The sequence below is a fragment of the Mirounga angustirostris genome, unplaced genomic scaffold, assembly GCF_029215605.1.
Source record: "Mirounga angustirostris isolate CCGP_5_RB_7025 unplaced genomic scaffold, mMirAng1.0.hap1 SCAF_9, whole genome shotgun sequence".
Classification (NCBI taxonomy): domain Eukaryota; kingdom Metazoa; phylum Chordata; class Mammalia; order Carnivora; family Phocidae; genus Mirounga; species Mirounga angustirostris.
In genome coordinates, this window is record NW_026991717.1 from 41,378,674 (window position 1) to 41,403,874 (window position 25,201).

Sequence of the window (25,201 nt, forward strand, 5' to 3'; positions counted from 1 at the left end):
TTTATATCTATGTATCAAGTATGTAATAGGTGAGAACAAATAATTATTTTGAAGTTAGTGGTAGAATTTCTTTTATGGAGAGAATAACCTTTGCTTAGGAAAATTCTATGATGGATTTGCCAGATCTGAAAGAGAAGGCCAAGGATTGGACCTTGTGGCAAGCATTACTATGTTTACCAATATCCAGTTGTGTGTGTGTGTTTGGCGGGGGGGGGGGGGGCGGCAGAGAAAGAGGGGATGGGGGGGGAGAGAGAGAGAGAGAAAGAAAGAAAGAGAGAGAGAGGAAGAGAAACCAATGCCATTTGCAAAACAGAAAGCAGGGAGTGAGATCCTGTCCTTTCTTTTCACTGCTATGCTGGAGCCAATACCGTATCTCTGAACTCTACATTCAGTGACTTCACGTTTGTAACTTGAAATTGGCCATGATGGAGATTTTTTCATTAAACTTTATTTTTTAGAGCAGTTTTAAGTTCATAGGAAAACAGAAGGCTCACGCATTTCTCATATGCTCCTTGCCCCATACATCCATAGTTTCTTCCATTATCAACCATTTAACATTTGTTAAAATTAATCAACCTACACTGACACATCATTATCACCCAAAATCCATACTTTACATTAGGGTTCACTCTTGACATTGAGGCTGTACCATTTTAATAGTCCCATCCACAGTAGAAGAGCATATCCATTTTCTTACACTCACAGATTATGCAATATTTTATATATATGTATTTTTTATTTCAGCCAATTAAATGGTACATTAGCTTTTAAAATTTGCATTACCCTTTTAACTAGTTGAGCACTTAAAAAAAATGTCTACAGGATATTTGTATTTCCTCACCTGTAAACTGTCCTTAACCTTGCTCATTTTTCTACCGGGCTGTTTGTAGCAGGTCTTTACATAGATATAGATAGATATAAATATTATAAATATAATATATATTATAGTATTATTAATATAATATAAAAATTATGTAATCATTGTAATATAATATATAATATAAATATATAAATTATAATATATATATTATTATTATTTAAATATTTAATAATATTATAATATATTTATATAAATATTATATATTCTTCTTTTGACTTAAAAATGTTTACAATATTCTCTCAATTTGGTAGTATTTTTTACTTTACTAAAAATATCTTGGGGTGCCTGGGTGGCTCAGTTGGTTAAGCAGCTGCCTTCGGCTCAGGTCATGATCTCAGGGTCCTGGGATCAAGCCCTACATCGGGCTACCTGCTGAGGGTGAGTCTGCTTCTCCCTCTCGCTAGTCTGCTTCTCCCTCTCCCTCTGCCTCTCCCCCCAGCTTGTGCTCTCTCTCAAATAAATAAATAAAATCTTAAATAAAATAAATAAAATGTCTTGTCTTTTTTATTTCTGGGTTTTGTATCTTGCTTAGAAAGAGCTTTATTACACCAAGATTATACCTATATTCTCCTATATTTCTTTCTTTCTGATCCTTTTATCTCTTCTATATTTCACTATTTAGTCAAACTTATTATCACAGTATGGTTTGAGGTATGTAATCTAGGTAGGTAATCTTTTTTTTTTAAAGATTTTATTTATTTATTTGAGAAAGAGAGAGAGCACATGAGAGGGGGAGGGCCAGAGGGAGAAGCAGACTCCCCGCTGAGCGGGGAGCCCGATGCGGGACTCGATCCTGGGACTCCAGGATCATGACCTGAGCCGAAGGCAGTCGCTTAACCAACTGAGCCACCCAGGCGCCCCTAGGTAGGTAATCTAATGTAGATTTTTTCCAAGTTGGTGCCCAATCATCCCAACATATATTTAACCCTTTCCTTACTATCTAGAAATGCTACCTGTTTCAGGAGAGCCTGGGTAGCTCTGTCGATTTTGGCTCAGGTCATGATCTCAGGGTCGGGGGATAGAGCCCCATGTCAGGCTCTGTGAGTGTTCAGCGGGGAGTCTGCTTGAGATTCTCTCCCTCTTCCTGTCCCTCTGCCCCTCCCCCTACTCGCGCACACACGCTCTCTCAAATAAATAAATCTTTTATTAATTTTTTTTAAAGATTTTTTATTTATTTGATAGAGAGAGACACAGCGAGAGAGGGAACACAAGCAGGGGGAGTGGGAGAGGGAGAAACAGGCTTCCTGCGGAGCAGGGAGCCCGATGCGGGGCTCGATCCCAGAACCCCAGGATCATGACCTGAGCCGAAGGCAGACACTTAATGACTGAGCCACCCAGGCGCCCCTAAATAAAAAAAAAGAGAAATGCTACCTGTTTCAATTACTAATTTACACATGTGTATACACAAGCACACACAATGCAGGTTTGTTTCTGGATTTCTTTATATTTCATTGATCTTCTCCCATGCCCAAACTATACCTCATTGTTTTAAAAAGTTTATCAAACTACAGCAATTATCTAGAAGACAAGTTCCCCTCACTGTTTATTTTCAAAATTTTCTTAGCTACTCTTACATAGTTCTATTCCAAATGAATATATTTTTAAAATCAACAAAAATAGGGGCACCTGGGTGGCTCAGTCAGTTAAGCGTCTATCTTCAGTTCAGGTCATGGTCCCAGGGTCCTGAGATTGAGCCCCATGTCGGGCTCCTGCTCAGCAGGGGAGTCTGCTTCTCCCTCTCCTTCCGTCCCTCCCCCTGCTCATGCTCTCTCTCTCCTCTCAAATAAATAAAATCTTTTAAAAAATAAAATAAAATAGGGCGCCTGGGTGGCTCAGATGGTTAAGTGTCTGCCTTCGGCTCAGGTCATGATCCCAGGGTCCTGGGATGGAGTCCCACATCGGGCTCCCAGCTCAGCGGGGAGCCTGCTTCTCCCTCTGACCCTCTCCCTTCTCATGCTGTTTCTCTCTCGCTCGCTCTCTAAAAAATAAATAAAATCTAAAAAAAATAAATAAATAAAATAAAATAAAATAAAATAGAAAATAAACAAAATAACAGATCCCTGACAGGGGGGCAAATCCTTTACAGTCAAACTGTCCCCTCCCAAACCCTTTCTGGTGCTGCCCACTTACTTGCTGTGATACTCTGCTAGTGGATTTTCATCTTCCACGATCTTCCTGCCTGCAAAGTCAATGGTGATTTTCTTAGAGAGCCGAGACATATGTCGAAATTCTCTCAGCTCCTCCTCTCGCTTTTGCAGGGTCTCCCGTTCAATTTTAGACAACCACTGGTTAGAATCACTGGCAAAGTAATCTGACTCATCATCAATGACTTGGGTCCTTCGAATGCTAAGGAGGTAAAAAACAGAACACATGTCAATTGGGTCACTGTTGATAAAACAAGGACTTGATATCCTCAGATTATTACCTTAAATATAGATGCCCGAAAAAGTTCCAAAATCAGGTCAAGCTCTGCTTGGTTCCCAGCTTCTGCATGTATCTTATCCCCATTGCAGTCTCAGTTCAGCTCCTAAAACTAATCTCACTCTCAGGCAGAAAAAGACACAGCAGCATAACCCATTATGCTTCTACCATGTTTTTTTTTTTTTTACTAGTCCAGCCATAATTGGGCTTCCACCAGGTTTTGCTGCATCTGAGTTCATGTCTTGGCAGGTTACTCAATATCCTACTCCCTCTACTACTGGGGCCTAGTCTATTCTTGCTAGGTCCAACTGCTGCCCTTTCCCTTAAAAACTAAGGAGTTCTATCCTAGACTGTTAAAGTCCTCTGACTTACTCTTAGGACATCCTACTACTCTACTACTATAAGCCAGTTTCTATCCCCTGCCCTCCAAACCTATCTTCAGTCCCTCACTAAAACACTAAAACACTTGTCAAATTCCAAGATATGACAATCAGGCCTATTCCTAAGATCATACCGACAAAGAAACTGAGAACCAGAAGGAATTTTGATGACCCAACGCTCTCATTCTATAGATAATGAACCTGGGGCTCAAAGAAGTTAAGTGACTACTTGAAATGCACAAATCCAGTCACAACTGACTTTGTGCATAATGAAAATTAGTGGTATACACAGGCATAGGGAAATACTGAAATTAGATTCATATATTGATTACAATTTTTCAGGACGCTGGAATTATACAAGTTTTAAAGCAGACAGAGTGGGAGGTTTCAGAGGGCTCAGGAGAAAACTGGTCCTACATGTGAACCTAAATAATGAAACTGGTACCTTGGAACACACAAGAAAAGGGGGCAATTATCAGTAGGGAGAGACACTTTTCTAGTCTCCGTTTACCAAGAAATGTACTCCACTGCCAATTCTATTTCTAATGATAAAATTTTACTGAGTAGGGACAAAAGTGCTATTTAAAGGATTAAGAGTAAATATGAGTTACAAACCTTGTGATGGGCTTACTCAAGAAATAGCTTTCAAAGTTATACTTAGATTTATAGAAAATGGTTTGGAAGGAGGAAGCATGTCTAACCAAAGGGTTATAATGCCAGGAATAGACTCCCAAGTCAGTTAAAATAAGTAAAAGATTCAGGGTTCTCCAAGGACCCTCACAGATTCTCACACAGCCATTTGAAAAATGAGTGTACAAGTCCTATTTAAACATTTTTACCACTAACTGGCTCTCAATACATATTTTGTCCAAAAGAAGAAAAATATGAAAGAAATAAAAAATGGAATTAACAAACCAATAAAACTGTCTCCTAAACAGAAGTCGATAGGCTAAATGACAAACATATAGGAATGTAAAAGCCAATTTACAGACATTTTAATATATTAATCATTAAATCAGAAAACAAATTTAGTGTCAAAGGGAAGGAAGGGTAAATGATACCTTCCCATGATATACCACTACCTATACTCTCCCAGAGGCAATTTCTTACAGACCCTCCAGAGCCCAGCATAGCAGTCTGCACCGGGTAGGCACTCTCACATATGCGGACTGACGGAATGAATGGCTGCAAGTGGAACAACTGGGGAATTCTGTCAACCCAAATCAACTTTCGAGGGGTATAGTAGCATCTGCCAAAAATCAAAAAAATGTTGCAGGGTAAGATCCTCTTGGTGAGAGCCTATCTTATTCAAACATGAATTCAAAAACAAGATGTAGGTCTCGTACACAGTGGAACACTTCTTTTGCTGTGAATCTTTCATACTCCACCCTAGAAAGGTATCAAATGCCAGAATAAATGTTTTAATGGCCAGAATTTGTGGACCAGTCTATTGCTTAGCACTTGTTATTCTAACCCACATCATACCTAGTTCTGTCAAATTCTAACAGTTTGTCTTTATGCTTAATAGCCTTCTCCAGACCAGACTTAATTCGCAATTCTTGATGAGGAAGAAGGTCCTTGGTAGAGATGTCCACTTTTCCAGAATTCTCCGTCCCTGAAATTCAATAAGGAAACCAAATGGTGTCAGCCTATAATATAGTTTTTTCACTGGGCAGTGAAGAACACAGTAACAGAAGATCTGGCTCTGCTCCAGATGGCTGACAGTTTTCACTTCAATGAAAAACAAATACACAGGCCAAGCTTTACTTATCAAGCATGAAGCATCGCTTGACACAGAATTGGTTCTCAGTATACATTAGGATCTATTTCTTCCCATATGGAAATTTGGATCACTAAGGGTACCAAACTGTTAAACAATAGAAAAATGCATTATAAATGAAAAGCTTTATTGAGGGGTGCCTGGGTGGCTCAGTCATTAAGCGTCTGCCTTTGGCTCAGGTCATGATCCCAGGGTCCTGGGATCAAGCCCTGTGTTGGGCTCCCTGCTCCATGGGGAAGCCTGCTTCTCCCTCTCCCACTCCCCCTGCTTGTATTCCCTCTCTCACTGTCTCTCTCTTTGTCAAGTAAATAAAATCTTAAAAAAAAAAAAGAAAGAAAAGAAAAGCTTTATTGAATAGGGCTGACTATGGCCTTTAAACATACTTTCACATAGCAAAACTAAAAATTAATGGAAGAAAAAAGAGTAGAAATTGCAGGAAAGGGACAGAAATGAATACTGAAAACTTATTAGATGCTAAGGCACTTAATATATTACATTATTTAATTCTCCCAATAACTGTGTAAGACAGTTTCTTTTTCTGTAAAGAAGTTCAGAGACAATAATAAACTTATTGAGTCACTCAGGTAGAAATTAGAAGATGGAAACAAAATTTAAATTTAGGTCTAACGAGCCCACATTCATTCCTTGGACCATGTGTCATCTCCTGTGTGACAGCAAACCAAAAACCTATATATCCCAGAAAAGAGAGTCATAAATTATGAAAAAACAAAGACCCAAGATGTGTTAGGAAAACAAGGCAATACTGAAGGCTAACCTTTCTCTTATTCAAACTCCAGGCCTGTTCAAAGTCCTGTCAAAACTCTCTTTTAAGGGGTGCCTGGGTGGTTCAGTCGTTAAGTGTCTGCCTTTGGCTTAGGTCATGATCCCAGGGTCCTGGGATCAAGCCCCGTATCGGGCTCCCTGCTCTGAGGGAAGCCTGCTTCTCCCTCCCCCACTCCGCCTGCTTGTGTTCCCTCTCTCACTGTGTCTCTCTCTGTCAAATAAATACATAAATAAAATCCTTAAAAAAAAAAAAAAAGCCTCGGGGCTCCTGGGTGGCTCAGTTGGTTAAGCAACTGCCTTCGGCTCAGGTCATGATCCTGGAGTCCCGGGATCGAGTCCCGCATCGGGCTCCCTGCTCAGCAGGGAGTCTGCTTCTCCCTCTGACCCTCCTCCCTCTCATGCTCTCTTTCTCTCATTCTCTCTCTCTCTCAAATAAATAAATAAAATCTTTGGGGAAAAAAAAAAAGCCTCTCTTTTAAGATTAGAGAGAGAGATTCTTGTGTTCTGAATATAAGAAAAACACTTAGAACTAACTTTTCTTATAATAATGATCTTAAATCCTAACTGAAAAGATAGGGAGACATGTTCAGCTTCTTCAATAAAAAATTTTTTAAAAGATTTTATTTATTCATTTGAGAGAGAGACACACACAGAGAGCACATGCAAGGGAAGAGGCAGAGGGAGAGGGAGAAGCAGGCTCCCAGCTGAGCCGGGAACCCGACATGGGGCTCAATCCCAGGACCTGGAGATCATGATCTGAGCAGAAGGCCGACGCCCAACCATCTGAGCCACCTCGGTGCCCCTTCAATAAAAAAATTTTTAAGTATAGAGAAAAAAATATTTGAAATGTCAAAATTCAAGTGACAGGTTCTAGTCACTATCCTGTTACAGATTGGTATATTTTAGTAAAGTAATATGGCAAATACATTTTCAGTGTCAAAAATGATCATATTAAAGACAAATACCATATGATTTCACTTATATGTGGAATCTAAAAAACAAAACAAAACAAGCTAAAGCAGAAACAGACCCATAGATACAGAGAAAAACTGGTGGTTGCCGGGGGGGGTGGTGGAAAGGGGGAGATGGGCAAAAAGGGATGAAGGGGAGTGGGGAGGTAACGGTTTCCACTTATGTAATGATTAAGTCACAGGGATAAAAGGTACAGCACAGGGAATATAGTCAATGGTATTTTTTTAATTCTTTTTTTTTTTAAGATTCTATTTATTTATTTGACAGAGAGAGAGCACGAGTGGGGTGAGGGGCAGATGAAGAAGGAGACTCCCCGCTGAGCAGGGAGCCCAATGCAGGACTCGATCCTGGAACTCTGGGATCATGACCTGAGCTGAAGGCACACGCCCAACCGACTAAGCTACCCAGGCACCCCTAGTCAATGGTATTTTAATAGCATCATATGGTGATGGATGGTAGTAACTACACTTGTGGTGAGCACCTCACAACATACACAATTGTCAATCACTATGTTGTACACCTGAAACTAATATTAAATTGTATGTCAATTACACTTCAATTTTTTAAATCATATTGTTAAAAGAATAAAAATAAATTTAAAAATCCTTTTTTTTTTTTTTTTTAAGAGAGGGAGAGAGAGGGGGGAAAGGCAGAGGGAGAGTGAGAAAATCTTAAGCAGGCTCCATGTCCAGTGCGGAGCCTATTGCAGGGCTCGGTCTCACAAACCTGAGATCATGACCTAAGCCAAAATCAAGAATTAGACACCTAACAGACTGAGCCACCCAGGTGCCCCTAAAGAATCATATTCTTTGTGGCACCTGCCTGGCTCAGTCAGTGAAACATGCAACTCCTGATCTCAGGGTTTTGAGTTCAAGCCTCTCACGTAGGGTGTAGAGACTACTTTAAAAAAAAAAAAATCATATTCTTTGACTCAATAATCTGATTCCTAAGAATTTATCACAGGGAAATAAACTGAAAGATTTAAGAGTCAAAATATCCAGTAACTGAAAAGTAGGTGATCAAATTACAATAATTCAAGTTAACAGACTATTCTTAGCCACTAAAAACAAGAAATATGAAGAATAGATAGCAACATAGAAACTAATTGTAAAATACCAATTGAAAAAAAGGAAAACATAAAGTTCTTTTTTTTTTTTTTGAAGATTTTATTTACTTATTTGACAGAGAGACACAGCAAGAGAGGGAACACAAGCAGGGGGAGTGGGAGAGGGAGAAGCAGGCTCCCCACTGAGCAGGGAGCCCAATGCGGAGCTCGATCCCAGAACTCTGTGATCATGACCTGAGCCAAAGGCAGACACTTAACGACTGAGCCACCCAGGTGCTCCGGAAAACATAAAGTTCTATACACACTATGATCACTACTTTATAATACCAATCAATCAATCTTTATAAAAAAAAGAAAAACCATGGGGGCACCTGGGTGGCTCAGTCGTCAGTTAATATCTCAGGTTCGTGGGTTTGAGCTCCGCATGGGGCTCCCTGCTCAGAGGGGAGCCTGCTTCTCCCTCTTCCTCTGCCCCCTCCACCCACGCCTGCTCTTTCTCTCTCAAATAAAATCTGTAAAATAAATAAATAAGTAAATAAAATTAAAAAAATTTTTTTAAAAATAAAATCTTATTTTTAAGTTTTTATTTAAGTAATCTCTACACCCAACATGGGGCTCAAACTCACAACTCTGAGATCAAGAGTCGCATGCTCCACCAAATGAGCCAGCCAGGTGCCCCATCCTTAACTATTTTTACCATGTGTTTTTCAACTATATAAGACTTAGAAAAGAGTTGCCAAAAAAAAAAAAAGACTTCTGTATAACTTTCAGTAGGCTTCCTTTAATGTTAATACCTTATCTTACATAACCATAGTGTAATTATCCAAAGAAATTAACATTAGTACAATACTATTAACTAAATTACAGTCTTTATTTGGATTCCAACATTTTTGCCATTAACGTTATTTTCCTGTTCTAGGATCCAATTCAGAATCCCACACTGCAGTTACTTGTCATGTCTCCTTAGCGTCCTCTAATCTGTGATAATTCTTCAGTCTTTCCTGGTTTTTCATGAACTTGCAAATCTCCTATTCCTAAACTTTCATCCAACAATTTTAGCATCAATTAGTGGATCTTGCTCATGGCAATTACTAAAACTGTGGTATTCTAAATGGCGATTTTCTATAACCCTCATTCCTTCATGGCAATAATTGGAATTCTTCTATAATAAAGAGCTGTCCCTTCTCTCCCATTTAACTTATTCATTTGATTCAGGACATTAATTTTATTCTTTGGGTTATAATCCAATATTATTAGTAGTTTTTTGCTCAATGTTAGGTGGTTTTAATAACTTAAAAAAAATAAATGATTGTAGAATAAATGGATGAATAAACTGCATCTTGCATAGCAGGGTACAAGAAAGAAACAATCACAGATACAACAAGATGTACCCACCACCATGATGATCCAATCAGAAGATTGCTGCCTACCTGACATTAGCTTCTTCAGCAGTTTCTGGCTCTTGTTTGAGTCACGCTGTAAAATATCCTGTTCTTCACGAGTACATACCTATAAAGTAATAAGAGTAAGACACATGATCCAAGTTACATTAATTTTGTTTGCTCGATATCCTAAAATGTAACCTCAAATTACACATTAGATACGACAATAAAATAATGAGACTGTTGGTGTTTTTTTAATCCAAGCAAATACACCAAAAATATACATATCCAAATGAGTCTAGTCTCTTTCTACTCATCCCTTCTTTTATGAACCACAGAAAAAACTTATCTCACTGGAAGTATCCCTGAATGATTTGATAGTTAAAAAAAAAAGAAAAAAAAATCTAACCTACTTTCAAAGGACAAAGATTTGCCATCACTGAGAATACTGGGAAAAATACACGTTTTTTAAAAAGACTTCCAGTTCTAATCATGAAATCCAAGTCTTACAAAAGAAGTTATAAGCAGATGTCTTATTAGAAAGAACCAGAAAAAGCAAATTACAGTGCCATCAGTGAAAATTAGTCTAACTTTGGGCGCCTGGGTGGCTCAGTTGGTTAAGCGACTGCCTTCGGCTCAGGTCATGATCCTGGAGTCCCGGGATCGAGTCCCACATCGGGCTCCCTGCTCAGCAGGGAGTCTGCTTCTCCCTCTGACCCTCCTCCCTCTCGTGCTCTCTCTCATTCTCTCTCTCGCAAAAAAAAAAAAAAAAAAGAAAAGAAAAGAAAATTAGTCTAACTTTTATACTTTACTATATGTACTTCATTTCTTTGCCTTCGAATATTACCTACTTATAAAATAATGAATATATTAAGCAAAGAAAAAGTTCTGTTTATTATAAAATCACTGCAACTATAAGAAGGAAGGCAAAAAAGGAGTTACTTAAAAACAGTCGTTTGGCTCAGTCGTTAAGCATCTGCCTTCAGCTCAGGTCATGGTCCCAGGGTCCTGAGATCGAGCCCCGCATCGGGCTCCCTGCTCCGCGGGAAGCCTGCTTCTCCCTCTCCCACTCCCCCTGCTTGTGTTCCCTCTCTCACTGTGTCTCTCTCTGTGAAATAAATAAATTTTTAAAAATCTTAAAAAAAAAAAACCTATACAAAAAACAAAACAAAACAATTTCATACTGAGTTTACAAAGCTGTAAGACTTCAAAGCCGATTTGCTTTACATTACTCTGATTCGTGAACTGAAGGATGCAAGAGATCTAGTGGAAAACACTGAAATTGCCTAGAAGTTGCCTCAGTGGCACACAAAGTTTCTGCCAGCAGCCACAGGGCATTTCTCTAGAGAAAGCCCCATAGGAGAGGATATTTACTGCTGTCTGATGAATTTTTGTTTTTGTTTTATGAATATTTTTGATGGAAGGCACTACATTTTTCAGGTCATCCACTATCAGCTTATTTTTTGAGTGTACTGAATAATTAAAGGACCCATGAGAGAAGAAAAAACAAAACAATATAAAATGGATGTCTTCACCAACATCTAATGCCACTGCTTCTGCCAGCCTGCTCAACTGGCAGAGTAAGTTTTCTAGACAACTTGTTAGGGTGTTTGTAAGACAGTTATTACTGCCACACTCTTGAAGTCATTCTCTCAGACAATGAAGATGAAAAGGAAATAGAAGCTATAATAATATGAGAATTATGTTACAGTATAAGACTTGGAGTCCTCAACAATGTATATACTCAAAACTCTTCTCATCAATAGGCCTCAGTACTAAGACATAACCTTGGGTTTTTGACTAATCGAATTCTTGCTACTAGAGTTCACTGGACATTGGAGGGAACAAATTTCCTAAGAAAAAGAGAAATTACTGGGGATGTGAATGTCCCTACGTATTCAGCCAAAGGACAGTAAAATAAAATATAAAAGAAACAATTTACCAGAGTACCACAGAAAAAGCAGGGGCCAGAGCCCTCCTGTTCACAGACAATGCGCCCACAGATCAGACAGTTATTGATCAGCTTGTGTTTCTGGCCCAGGCAATCACAAGGATGGCGACCAGGGATCAGGACGGCAAGCCTGTCCTGTCCCTCTTTTGTGTATAAACTGACAAACTTTGTCTTCTTCTTTAAGGAGTTGCTGTTCTCTTGTGCCTAATTATACAAAGATATCAGAAATAACATCAAATAATTAATGATAATGCAAACAATCAAGAAGAGAAAAAACCTCAGTTCTGTTCAATGACGACTTATACACTACCTAGGAACCATGACAGAAGGAAAGGAGTGGGAGAAATACAAATTAAGGATTATCATCAAAGGTCTGAAGAAAGGTTATATTCTAGAAAAACTAGCTGATATGCCTTGCCTTTTCTGCTAGTAGCTTTCAGTCCTCTATTATAGCTGGTGGAAGGTAAATGTAGCAGTAAAAGCTATTTATGTGGCATATTTAAGCAAAGCTAAAGTGCAGATCATAAGAAACAAAAATGTCCCTAAAAGCAGATGATACTCACAGATTTGGAAATATGATCAATAAAATAAGAAAAATCAAGAAAGGGGTGCTTGGGTGGCTCAGGTGGTTAAGCTTCTGACTTTTGATTTTGGCTTAGGTCATGATATCAGAGTCGTGAGATCAAGCCCTGAGTTGGGCTCAAAGCTCAGCAGGGAGTCTGCTTAGGAGTCTCTCTCTCCCCTTTCCGTCTGCCCCTCCCCCTACTCGTGCCCTTACTCTCTCTCCCTAATATAAATAAATAAATCTTGGGGCGCCTGGGTGGTTCAGTCGTTAAGCGTCTGCCTTCAGCTCAGGTCATGATCCCAGGGTCCTGGGATGGAGCCCTGCATCAGGCTCCCTGCTCCGTGGGAAGCCTGCTTCTCCCTCTCCCACTACCCCCTGCTCGTGTTCCCTCTCTCACTGTCTCTATCTCTGTCAAATAAATAAATAAAATCTTAAAATTTTTTTAAAATTAAATAAATAAAATAAATAAATAAATCTTAAAAAAATTTTTAAAAATTAGCTCCATAAGAAAAAGATGACACAATAGAAAAATGCGCAAAAGATCTAAACAGGAACTTCATAAAAGAAAATATCCAACTGGTCACCAGACACCCGAAAAGGTGCTTAATGAACTTCGTTACTCATCAAGATAATGCAAAATAGGGGCGCCTGGGTGGCTCAGTCGTTGGGCGTCTGCCTTCGGCTCAGGTCATGATCCCAGGGTCCTGGGATCGAGCCCCGCATCCGGCTCCCTGCTCCGCGGGAAGCCTGCTTCTCCCTCTGCCACTCCCCCTGCTTGTATTCCCTCTCTTGCTGTGTCTCTGTCGGGTAAATAAATAAAATCTTTAAAAAAAAAAAAAAAAGATAATGCAAAATAAAAGCCAAAATGCAACACCAACCAGAATGGCTTAATTGAAAAGGAAAGAAAATATGGAGTGCTGGCAAGGATACAGGAAGAACAATTAACGCTTTCATACACTGTTGGGGAGTATAAACTGGTAGCTACTAAAGCTGAACATACGCATATCTTGTGACCCAGCATTTCAGTTTTTGGATATATACGCAACAGAAATGTGTAAAAATGTTCATCAAAGACATGTACAAGAATGTTCATTGTAGCACTGGAATTGAAAACGATCCAAATGTTCAACAGATTGATGTACTCAATAGAATCCTCTGTAGCAATGAGAATGAAAAAGTATAGCTATACAAAACAATATGGATAATTCTTATAAACCATGTTAATTCAAAGAAGCCAGACACTAAAGAGTACATACTATTTAGCTCCATTTACACAAAATTCATAAGCAGACAAAGCTAACCTATGGTGTTAAAAGTCAGGAAGGTGTTTTCTCTTGGGAGGGATGTCATTTTGGGGCAAAATGGGGGACCTCTAGAGGAATGGTAATGTTTTGTTTCTGGCTATATAGGTATGGTCAGTTTGTGAAAATACATCTGTTCACTTCTGTATATATGTTATAAAATAAAAATTTTTAAAAGAGAACTATATTTATCAGCCTCTGTCTTAGACCAGTCAAGCTGCTATAATAAAATATCACAGACTGGGTAGCTTATAAACAAATAGAAATTTATTTCTCACAGTTCTAAAGGCTGGAAGTCTAAGATCAGAGTGCCAGCATGGTTGGTGACCCTCTTCCAGGTCACAGGAATGATTTCTTCTAGATCACTATCTCATGACACAATAAGGCTAGGGAGCTCTGTGGGATCTCTTTTATAATACTAATCCCAGGGATGCCTGGATGGCTCAATTGATTAAGCATTTGCCTTTGGTTCAGGTCATGATCCCAGGGTCCTAGGATCGATTCATGGGCTCCTTGCTCAGGGGGGAGCCTGCTTCTCCCTCTGCCTGTCGCTCCCCCTCCTTGTGCTCTCTCTCTGGCAAATAAATTTTTAAAAACCTTAAAAAAAAAAAAAGAATAGTAATCCCATTCATGAGGGCTCCACCTTCATGACCTAAGAACCTCCTAAAGGCCCCACTTCCTAATATAATCACACTAGCATTTAACATATAAATTTGGGTGGGGGGACATAAACATTCAGACACTTAATTGTATAGATGCCTCTTGCTTTCCCTTTTCAGAGAAGAAAAATCTTTTTTTTTTTTTTTTTAAGATTTTATTTGTCAGAGGAAGAGACAGAGAGCAGAAGTAGGGGGGCAGCAGGCAGAGGGAGAAGCAGGCTCTCTCTCTGCTCAGCAGAGAGCCCAATGCAGGACTCGATCCCATGACCCTGGGATCATGACCTGAGCCAAAGGCAGACACTTAACCAACCGAGCACCTAGGCGTCCCCAGAGAAGAAAAATCTTAAAGAGTTCTAATGGTTGGGAAAATTACTACAAGGAAGAGAACAATTCTTTGCTAAGTATAAAGAGGTGACACACCCTAATGTCCAAAGCCAAGAATTGAGATATAGAGATAATTTAAGTCAATTTAGGTAAAAATTAAAATCTAAAAAAGTGCTACAGATTTTATCTAATCTAACAGGCTGTCATTTTTTCAAACTAGTCCATTGTATCTTTGGCTATCAGTGATGGTGGTAAGGAGATTAAAATCTCTAAACAGAAACTTGTATTTGACTCCCATTAAATTATCCAGTAACATTAACATTTCACTCTGAGGGAGTGAAATTATAGCTAAGAACTAAACATTGAAAAGGAACCAGTATATAAAGAGATGGGCTAGGAACAGTTCAGACTGAGGGAATGACAAGTGCAAAGGGGAGATGGGGGATAGGTGTTCTGGGAACTATGAGAAGATTGTGTGGCTGGCACATAGTGAACAGGGGAAGCGTGATATGTAGATGAAGTTGGAGAGCACCTGGAGGCCATATCTAAAGCTTTTTAGAGCGTTATAAGTAGCTTGGATTTTTATTCTCAGCACAGTGGGAAGCCAGTGAATGGTTTTAAGCAGTGCGGTGATATGCTATGAATTTTCTTGCTTGTCTTGTTCTTTCCTTCTCTACTGTATTTCTCAATGTATACTCATTTCCCATTATGTATATGAGAACTCCTCAGAGAGGCTTTCCCTGAATACCCTATATAAACTAGCTCCCTTCCTACCAACTACTGCCTATCACACTGCCCTTTTTATTTTTTTCACAGCAGTTTTCACAATCTATAATTACTTTTAAAATTTTTGACTGTCTTTTCTATCTTTCCTTTCATTATTGTATTTATGCTATTATTTAATGATTATTTTACTTATTTATCTTTAAAGATTTATTTATTTGAGAGGGAGAGTATGCGTGAGAGAGTACACATGCACACAAGCTGGGAGAGAGGCAGATGGAGAGAAACTCAAGCAGACTCAGTGCTGAGCCCCAACATGGGGCTCAATCTCACAACCCTGAGATCATGACCTGAGACGAAACCAAGAGTCAGAGGCTCCACTGACTGAGCCACCTAAGTGCCCCCATGATTATTCTTTAAAAAATGAAATAAGGCTTTAAAAATTTTATCCATTATTTGGGGCACCTGGCTGGCTCAGTCAGTGGAGCATGCAACTCTTGGTCTTGGGGTCATGAGTTTAAGCCCCACGTTGGGCATGGAGCTTACTTAAAAGAAAAAAAAATGTTATCCATGATTTGATCACTCTGACCAGAAAATATTCTCTTTATGCTCCCACTATAGTTTTACCTTATTAAGATTCTATACACTTGCAGTCACCACCTATAAAATATACATTCACACATATCTATGTAATACATCTTCTACTTTAAAAACAGGTAATTTTACTGATAAGAGTAATACAAAAATTACTCAAAATAATGTTCAGATGGATTACAAACCTAAATGTGAAAACTGTAACTTTTAAACTATTAGAGGAAAATTTAGAATATATTTTTCACTTTGGGATGGGAAAAATGCCTTAAGACTTAAGTAAGCCATAAAAAGCATAAAACAAAGAAAAAGATCAATACATATAACTACATTAAAATTAAAAATTCCTGTGAGTCAAAAGATAACACAAAGGAATAACACAGACTAGTAGAGAGCTACAACATACTTAATAAAAAAATCACACACGGGGTGCCTGGGTGGCTCAGTCGTTGGGCGTCTGCCTTCGGCTCAGGTCATGATCCCAGGGCCCCGGGATCAAGCCCCGCATCGGGCTTCCTGCTCAGCGGGAGCCTGCTTCTCCCTCTCCCACTCCCCCTGCTTGTGTTCCCTCTCTCGCTGTGTCTCTTTCTGTCAAATAAATAAATAAAATCTTCAAAAAAAAAAAAAAAGCACACACAGAATACATAAAGAGCTCCTATAAATCAATTTGAACAAGACTATCAACTCAGTAGAAAAGCAGGTGAAGAATATGAGTAAGTAGTTCATAATAATCCAAAAGTCCAAAAAATTGGAAACCAAAAATAAATCAACAAACTCTCCAAAATGACACACCCTCAATTTAGAATTCATGTGTATGCAAAGTAAAATTAAGTGCCATTTCTTATATTTAAAATAGGCAAAACTTGCAGTGCCTGGCTGGCTCAGTCAGTAAAGTATGTGACCCTTAATCTCAGGATTGTAAGTTCAAATCCCACACTGGGTGTAGAGATTACTTAAAAAAAATTAAAATTAAATAAATGAAAAATAAAATAAAAATAAGATTTTTTTAATTTTTATTTATTTTTTATTTTTTTATTTTTTAAAAGATTTTATTTATTTATTTGAGAGAGAGAATGAGAAAGAGAGAGAGAGCATGAGAAGGGGGAGGGTCAGAGGGAGAAGCAGACTCCCTGCTGAGCAGGGAGCCTGATGCGGGACTCGATCCCGGGACTCCAGATTGTGACCTGAGCCGAAGGCAGTCGCTTAACCAACTGAGCCACCCAGGCGCCCAAGATTTTTTTTAAAAAGGGCAAAACTTTAAAGGCTTCACAATATTATGTATTGGCAAAGAAGGAGACAACAGAAATTGCTACCTTGATGGAAGGAGGATAAAATTGGTACAACTACTTCAGAAATTAATTTAGTAGTTTCAATAAAAGAAAAATTAACAAAGCCTATAATCCAGCAATTCTAATAACAGGTAAATACATCCTAGAGAAACTCTCAAATGTACCTGGAGGAAATATGTACAAGAATGTCCACTGCAGTATTCACAACAGCAAACTCTTATAAACAAGATAAAAGTGCATTTATGAATTAATGGAGAAATTAAATCAGTGGAATATTATATAGGAATTAAGAGAAACAAACCAAATCTATGTGTCACCATGGATAGCTCTCAAAAGGGCCTGCAAAATGACAATATGCTATTTGTCTACATTTTAAAAAATCACACAAAACTATACTATATATTAATGTACTTCTATATGTGAAAAAATAGACTATTAAGATTCATACCAAATTCATGATAGTAATCATCTGCAGGGTGGTAGGAAATAGAAGTATGTACTAGTTTCTCAACCTAAGCATTACTGATGCTTTTTTGTTAACAAAGGAGGCTCTCCTGTGTTAAGCAGGATGTTTAGGAGCATCGTTGGCTTCTACTCACTAGATGCCAGTAGCACCCTTTTGCCCCATGTTGTGACGGTCAAAATGTTTCCAGACATATTCCCTGAGGGGCAAAATCAAGAACCAGTGGGTAGAGAGAACAAAGAGAATTTCAACGTTCTTTGTAAGGTTCCTTTTATTTTATTTCATTTTATTTTATGTAATCTCTACACCCAATATGGGGCTCAAACTCATGACCACAAGATTAAGAGTCACATGTTCTACTGACTGAGCCTGCCAGGTGCTCCCTTGTTTATTTTATTTTAAAAAAGAATACAGGGGCGCCTGGGTGGCTCAGTCGTTGGGCATCTGCCTTCGGCTCAGGTCATGATCCCAGGGTCCTGGGATCGAACCCCGTGTTGGGCTCCCTGCTCGCTGGGAGGCCTGCTTCTCCCTCTCCCACTCCCCCCTGCTTGTGTTCCTTTCTCGCTGTGTCTCTGTCAAATAAATAAAATCTTTAAAAAAAAAGTAATAATAAAATTAATAAATAATAAAAAAGAATACAAAAAGTGAAGAAAATACAAAAAAAATGTTAAGAATTGTCAATTCTGGGTGGTTAGTACATGGGTCTTTATTATATTAGTCATTATTCTGGTTTTTTTTTTTTTTCCATCTAAAAAAGTCTATTTATGAACTACCATATGATCCAGCAATCCCACTTCTGAGTATACATCCAAAAGGATTGAAAGTAGGGTCCTGAAGAGATAATTGCACATCCATGTTCAGAGCAGCACTATTCACAACAGCCAAAAAGTGAAAACTCAAATGTACATTGAGGGATGAATGGATAAACAAAATGTGGTGTATACATAAAATGGAATATTATTTAGCCTTAAAAAAGAAGGAAATTCTGTCATATACTACAACAGAAATGAGCCTTGAGAGCCCTATGCTATGTGAAATAAGCCAGGCACAAAAAGACAAATACTGTTTGATTCCACTTAGATGTAAAACAGTCGAATTCATAGAAACAGAAAGTAGGGGCGCCAGGGTGGCTCAGTTGGTTAAGCGGCTGCCTTCGGCTCAGGTCATGATCCTGGAGTCCCAGGATCGAGTCCCGCATCAGGCTCCCTGCTCGGCAGGGAGTCTGCTTCTCCCTCTGACCCTCCCCCCTCTCGTGCTCTCTCTTTCTCATTCTCTCTCTCAAATAAATGAATAAAATCTTTAAAAAAAAAAAAAAGAAACAGAAAGTAGAATGGTGGTTGACAGGGACTGGGAGGAGGAGAAAATGGGGAGCTATTTAATGGGTACAGAGTTTTAGCTTTTTTTTTTTTTTTTTTTAATTCATGAGAGACAGAGAGAGAAAGGCAGAGGGAGAAGCAGGCTCCCAAGGAGCAGGGAGCCTGATGCGGGACCCGATCCCAGGACCCTGAGATCATGACCTGAGCCGAAGGCAGACGCTTAACCATCTGAGCCACCCAGGCGCCCCAGAGTTTTAGCTTTGCAAGATGAAAATGTTCTGGAGATCTACTGCACAACAATATGAAAGTACTTTTAATACTACTAACCTGTACATTTAAAAATGGTTAAGATGGTAAAAAAATTTACCAATTGTACATCTTAAGTATGTGCAATTATATATGTATGTCAATTACACCTCAATAAAGCTGTTTTTTTTTAAAAACTATTATTGTTCATTGTAAAAATAAAAAATAGAAAATATAAGAGTATAAAGAGGAAAAATTAAAACACTTATCATATTACCCGAAGAAACACCAGTTTTAACATTTTCCTTATAGCATTCCTAGGTTTGTATGTGTATGTGTGTGAAAGTATGTTTGTGTGTATACAGAATAAGTAATTTTTAAACACAAAAAATCAAACACATATTTTATTCATGCATTTTTCACTCAATATTTTATGAGTATTTTCCCAAATTATATATTTTAGAGAACAATTTTATTAGTTGCATGGTATTCTATCAAATGAGGGAACCATAATTTTTTTTTTACTAAAAATTTTATTTATTTTTTGACAGAGAGAGAGAGTGAGAGAGGGAACACAAGCAGGGGGAGTGGGAGAGGGAGAACCAGGCTTCCCATTGAGCGGTGAGGCTGATGCGGGGCTTGATCCCAGGACCCTGGGATCATGACCTGAGCTGAAGGCAGATGCTTAACGACTGAGCCACCCGGTGCCCGAGGGAACCATAATTAGTTTAATCTTTCTCTTACTGTTAAACAACAGGTCAATTCAAATTTTCAAGTTTGTTTGCATGTTTCTTTTTTTTTTTTTTAAGATTTATTTATTTATTTTAGAGAGGGAGAGCGCTGTGGGAAGGGGCTGAGGGACAGGGAAAGAGAGAGTCCCAAGCTGACTCTCTGCTAACTGTGGAGCCTGACATGGGGCTCAATCTCATGACCCTGGGATCACGACCTGAGCCGAAACGAAGAGTTGGTGGCTTAACCAACTGAGTCACCCAGGCGCCCCTTTGCATGCATTTCTGATTACTTTCTTACATTAGATTTTTTAGTCATATTAGTAAGTCAAAAGTATATGAACATTTCTATGGTTCTTTTTTTTTTTTAAAGATTTTATTTATTTATTTGACAGAGAGAGACAGCGAGAGCAGGAACACAAGCAGGGGGAGTGGGAGAGGGAGAAGCAGGCTTCCCGCCAAGCAGGAGCCTGATGCAGGGCTTGATCCCAGGGATCAGGACCTGAGCCCAAGGCCGCTTACCGACTGAGCCACCCAGGCGTCCCAATAAGCATTTATTATTTTTTTTAAGATTTTATTTATTTGACAGAGAGAGACACAGCGAGAGAGGGAACACAAGCAGGGGGAGTGGGAGAAGGAGAAGCAGGCTTCCTGCAGAGCAGGGAGCCTGATGCGGGGCTTGATCCCAGGACCCTGGGATCATGGCCTGAGCCGAAGGCAGACGCTTAACAACTGAGCCACCCAGGCGCCCCCATTTCTATGGTTCTTGATATATGCTGCCAAACTGTCCCCCAGAAAGCTTAAACCAATTTACATTGCCACCAATAGTGTACAAGAGGTTCCTGTACGAATACAACTTCACCATCACTGAGTATTCTATTTAAAAAATCTTTAACAATTTAAAATTATAGGCAATATCTCAGGGATTTAATGTGTATTTATTTGATTACCAGTAGAGTAACCAACCATCCTGGTTGGCATAGGACTTAGGAAAATCTCAGAATACTGGACCTATAGTGCTAAAACTGAGAAAGTCCCAGGCAATTAGGGTGACAAACTGGTAAAGAAATATCTTTTAATGTTTATTGGTCATTTGTGTTTTACCTTTTGCTTGTGATGCTTCTTGCTTATTTTATTCTGCTTGATAAAAGGCTTAAGTCTCTATTCTTTTCCCTTTAACTTAACATTATTTTGCAAATACTTTTCCACATTTTTTTTTTGTATGGTCATCACACTCAGAGTTTTTTGGTCACCTCTCTTCCATCTTAGCATAATTATTCCCTTCTATTGGGAAATTTAGTTTGTCAAATTTCCTTGATTATAAATATTTCTGCTTACTTCACAGGGCTATTTTGAGAACCATGAAAAAATACGAAAAAACTCTAAAAACTAAATGATAATGATGGCAGTGGCAGCAGTAGATGGCCCAAGTAGGAACACTCCTAATAACAGATAGAATTGTGCATTCTTTTAGTAAAAATCCACACACACATACAGAAAATATTGAAGTTGAAGTCCTGGTGACTTTCATTAAATATTTTCCATTTAGGGGCACCTGGGTGGCTCAATCAGTTACCTGATGAGTTTTTTTTTGTGTTTAAAAAAAAAAAAAAAGGTGGCATCTGCTGAGGTCAGCTCAGGTCATGATCTCCAGGTCCTGGGATCAAGCCCCACATAGGGCTCCTTGCTCAGCGGGGAGTCTGCTTGTCCCTGTCCCTCTGCCCCTCTCCGCTGCTTGTGCTATCTCTCTCAAATAAATAAATGAAATCTTTAAAAAATTATAAATAAATATTTTCCAATTATATATATCTCTTTCTCAATCTCATTTCTAACCAAGATGTCCTTATAATAACTATTTAATCAGTCTGCCAAAAAAATCTACCATATAGAAAGTAATATATCATCATCATCACTTTCTCTCCATAAAATTCATGCATTTGTTGAAAAATTGCCACTCTTCTAGACCAATTTGTACACTTTGCTCTCTGAAATGTATCAGTCACCTCCCCTTTTTCATAGAACTAGAAAAAGACTCATTCTATAAGCACTCACCTTGGCCAAATCAAAAGGTGTTTTGACCTCCCTGGTTGTGTCAGGTCCGGTAAATGCAGGAACTTCCTGTCTATTTCTTCCTTTCCGCCTACTCCTCTTTAGCTGGTCTCCTGATCTCTGCCCATCTAACATTTCTTTAAAAGAAAAAGAAATTATATACATATATATGTACATAGATTAATAATAGCAGGATTCATTGGTGAACTAATAGCTAATAAAGAGAAGATGACGCTTAATATTTAGAGTGAAGATATGAAGTCAGGCAGCTTTTTACATTAGCTTTTTCTCTCAAACCAGAATTATATTTAAGCCATAATTTTCAAGATAGTAGATGATAAAGACTACTAGCTAGGATTAAAATGGTAAATTAAAATCTAATATTTTAGATTGTATAATAATAATGACTTAGGTTATTTAGCTTGGTGTTTATCTTTTGTATCTTTTAACTAAATAGTTACTTCTAAATGCTATTCATACTAGAATTGGTCAACATTTACTTTCATCCAGGTATATATATAACTGAAAAGTGTTTTTTTTAATCCATGGATAAATTTTTCAAACTATTCTGAAACCACATTTGTATCTGCAAATAAGCATTTTGTGGTATTTTCAAAGTTCAGAAAAGTCTGAACTAAAACAATATTCTTTACAGTTTGAGTAGAACTGAGATAAAAATATGTATACATTTGATTCTGCTTAAGTTAGCTGTGAGGAAATAGCAGTGACAGAAAATATCAGGTCCTATAAACCAGCCCATTTACCAATATTTCAACCCTCAATTATGTTAACTTACCATCTTTTTTGAAGGACTGTTGCAGAGCATCAGAACTCAACTCCTGATCATTCTTTTGCCATTTCATTATAAGCTCCTCTATGAATTGACCTTTTTTGTCCTCATTTCCCTGAAGGAGGTCAGTAACATATTCTCGTATCTCTTCAGCACTCTCAATTGACAAAACATACCTCAGGAAGCAAAAATATAAGTTGTTGAAACAAGACCTGCTTACACTATGTCTTTCAATAATCACAACAGAAATCAAGGTAGTACAAACCATTCGTTAATCTGTTAAAGTGGATTGTGCCAAATTCTATGCTAGATGCTAGGGATATAAGTTTGATTAGGACAAAAATCCTGACCTCAAGTAGTTCATAATCTAACCTTCATATAATCTTGTTAGAAGATTAGAATTAATGTTTTGAAGATAGGCTTTTGGAGCTGTCCTTAACATAGGAATATTTTCTCTAACTACATATCTGCAGTCATTTTATTTTCCTAAGAATACAAATGACTCAATCTTTATACTACAAAACCTAAAATTTCTTTTTTGCTAAAAATATGAGTATATATGACAGTCTAACCAGTTATTGATTTAATATTCTCAAAAATTATAATTAGGGCAGTTGGCTGGCTCAGTCGGTAGAGCATTCGACTCTTAATCTTGGGGTTGAGATCGAGCTCCACATTGGGTGTAGAGATTACTTCAAAAAAAATAAAATCTTTTAAAAAAATTACAAAAAAAGATTAGCATCACATTAGAATAAGCAGATCTATTTTAAGGAAATGTTATATAGGGTTCCTAGAAATGAAATGAGCTAATAGTTCAACAAGTCAGTATAACTTTTCTAAAAATGGACAGGCCCATATATTTGAAGTGCCTTAAAAATAATCCAGCAATTCCATTTATAGGACTCTACAGGAAATTTTATGCAAAAAGTTGATTGCATCACTATTTGAATTAATGAAAAACTAGAAGCTATTTAAAACATCCACTGATGGGAAAGACTAATGAATTCAAGTTTTTGGACTTTACAAAATGTGATATGCCACTACTAAAAGTGAAACTTATGAATAATTATTATTGACCTGAAAAAATTGCTTTCATATAATGGTAAGTGAAATAACAGGATAGAATGTAGAGTATATGAGAGCAATAACAATTGCTAAAAGAAATGTGTATATCCATACACTTATGTGTAGAAAAAAGGCCAGAAGGTTATATACTAAAATGATTACCACTGAGTGGTATGATTAAAGAGAGTTTATTTTATTTTTTCCTCTAAGATGAATATGTTTTGAAAATAAATTATAATACGCATAGGAAAAACACTAAGAGACAAACAATGATTACCTCTGGGTTGTGGTATTATGGTAATTTTAGTTTCCTCTATCTTTTTCTGATTTTTTTAGGTTTCTACAGTGATTGTTATACCAAGGAAAGAAAGAAGTTAATTTACAAGTTATTTTTTCAATTATCAGACCATGAAAGCATTATAAGATCTGAATAAACTGTAATTCAGACACACTGGTATTGGATACAAGAAAAATTATAATAATGCTACATTCCTTTAAATTAAAACAAAATCATGTGATTGTACCATCACTAGGGTTTTTTCCTAACGTGGTGGTACATTTGCAGAGTTATGATCTATAGGTGAATAAACCTGTGCCTTTGGGCCTCATTAAGAGCATCTTCTAATCCATCATAGATTAAAAAGACACAACTATATTTCAGGACTTTTACAGTTTAATCAACTTGATGCCCAAACTTAGCAGCCCCCATCAAAAGATTAATTGCTACCAAGTTCTCACAGAAGGAACTGCAAGGAACCTCAGGGGATCATTTAACTGTGGAGTATTCAAACCACTAGGGAAGTATTTAAAGAGTTCCAGAAACATTTGAATAAATGTTATTTTAACTATTTAACAAAGGATAATAAGGAACAGCATACATCCAAATGTGTTATATGCAAAATCTTATGAAAACAGGGTCATCCAAGACATGAGCTAAGGCAGATTGTAGAACAAAGTTTATTTTGCTAATCCTGGGTACACATCTTAATGTTCCATAAATGTATCACTGATTAGGACCGTAGTAGTTCCGTGCTGTTTGTAAAAATTCAGGCCACTCATGCCAAATTTTTCAAGTTAGCACACTTCCATAGTACTAATTTTCAATTAAATACCAGGCAAAGCACAGCAAATTTACACAAAAAATGCTTTGATCATGGCATCATGGCCTGTTGAGCAATAACTAGTAAAAACCTGAAAGTCAAATTAGTTCAAATAGCATTATATTATAGGTAGCTTCAGTGTTTTTTTCAGTTTTGAACAATTTTGTAGAACTTATATTTATGAGTAAAAAAAATGCAAGCAGGTATTTATCCATACTTAGTGCTTCAACTATAAAACTTAAAATTTCTGATCACCGTTCTTTAAAGGGTGTGGGTACTGAGACGGAAAAGACTGCATCTAACCGTACTACATTGTTGATCCATCAAAAGTAGCCTCAATCTTTGTGGGTTTTTTGTTTTTTTTTTTAACTGAGTGA

The 25,201-nt window shown here is 37.8% G+C and overlaps 1 protein-coding gene across 6 annotated transcripts in view; it reads right to left on the bottom strand.

The window, feature by feature from the left end:
* Positions 1–25,201, bottom strand: part of TRIP4 (thyroid hormone receptor interactor 4) — a 65,837-nt gene that overhangs the window by 39,279 nt on the left and 1,357 nt on the right. For 5 of the 6 annotated variants that reach the window (XR_010404988.1, XR_010404987.1, XM_045899878.3 and 2 more), the window contains exons 2-7: positions 22,666–22,835; positions 21,873–22,006; positions 11,607–11,819; positions 9,713–9,791; positions 5,167–5,296; positions 3,011–3,226 (exon numbers count right to left, since the gene is read on the bottom strand). Coding sequence is in view for 4 of the 6 variants with exons in the window: in XM_045899878.3 (XP_045755834.1) it covers positions 3,011–3,226; positions 5,167–5,296; positions 9,713–9,791; positions 11,607–11,819; positions 21,873–22,006; positions 22,666–22,835 (942 nt within the window). In the remaining 2 variants the exon portion in view is untranslated. The remainder of the gene's footprint in view (positions 1–3,010; positions 3,227–5,166; positions 5,297–9,712; positions 9,792–11,606; positions 11,820–21,872; positions 22,007–22,665; positions 22,836–25,201) is intronic. The other variant, XM_045899879.3, reaches the window with a different exon arrangement.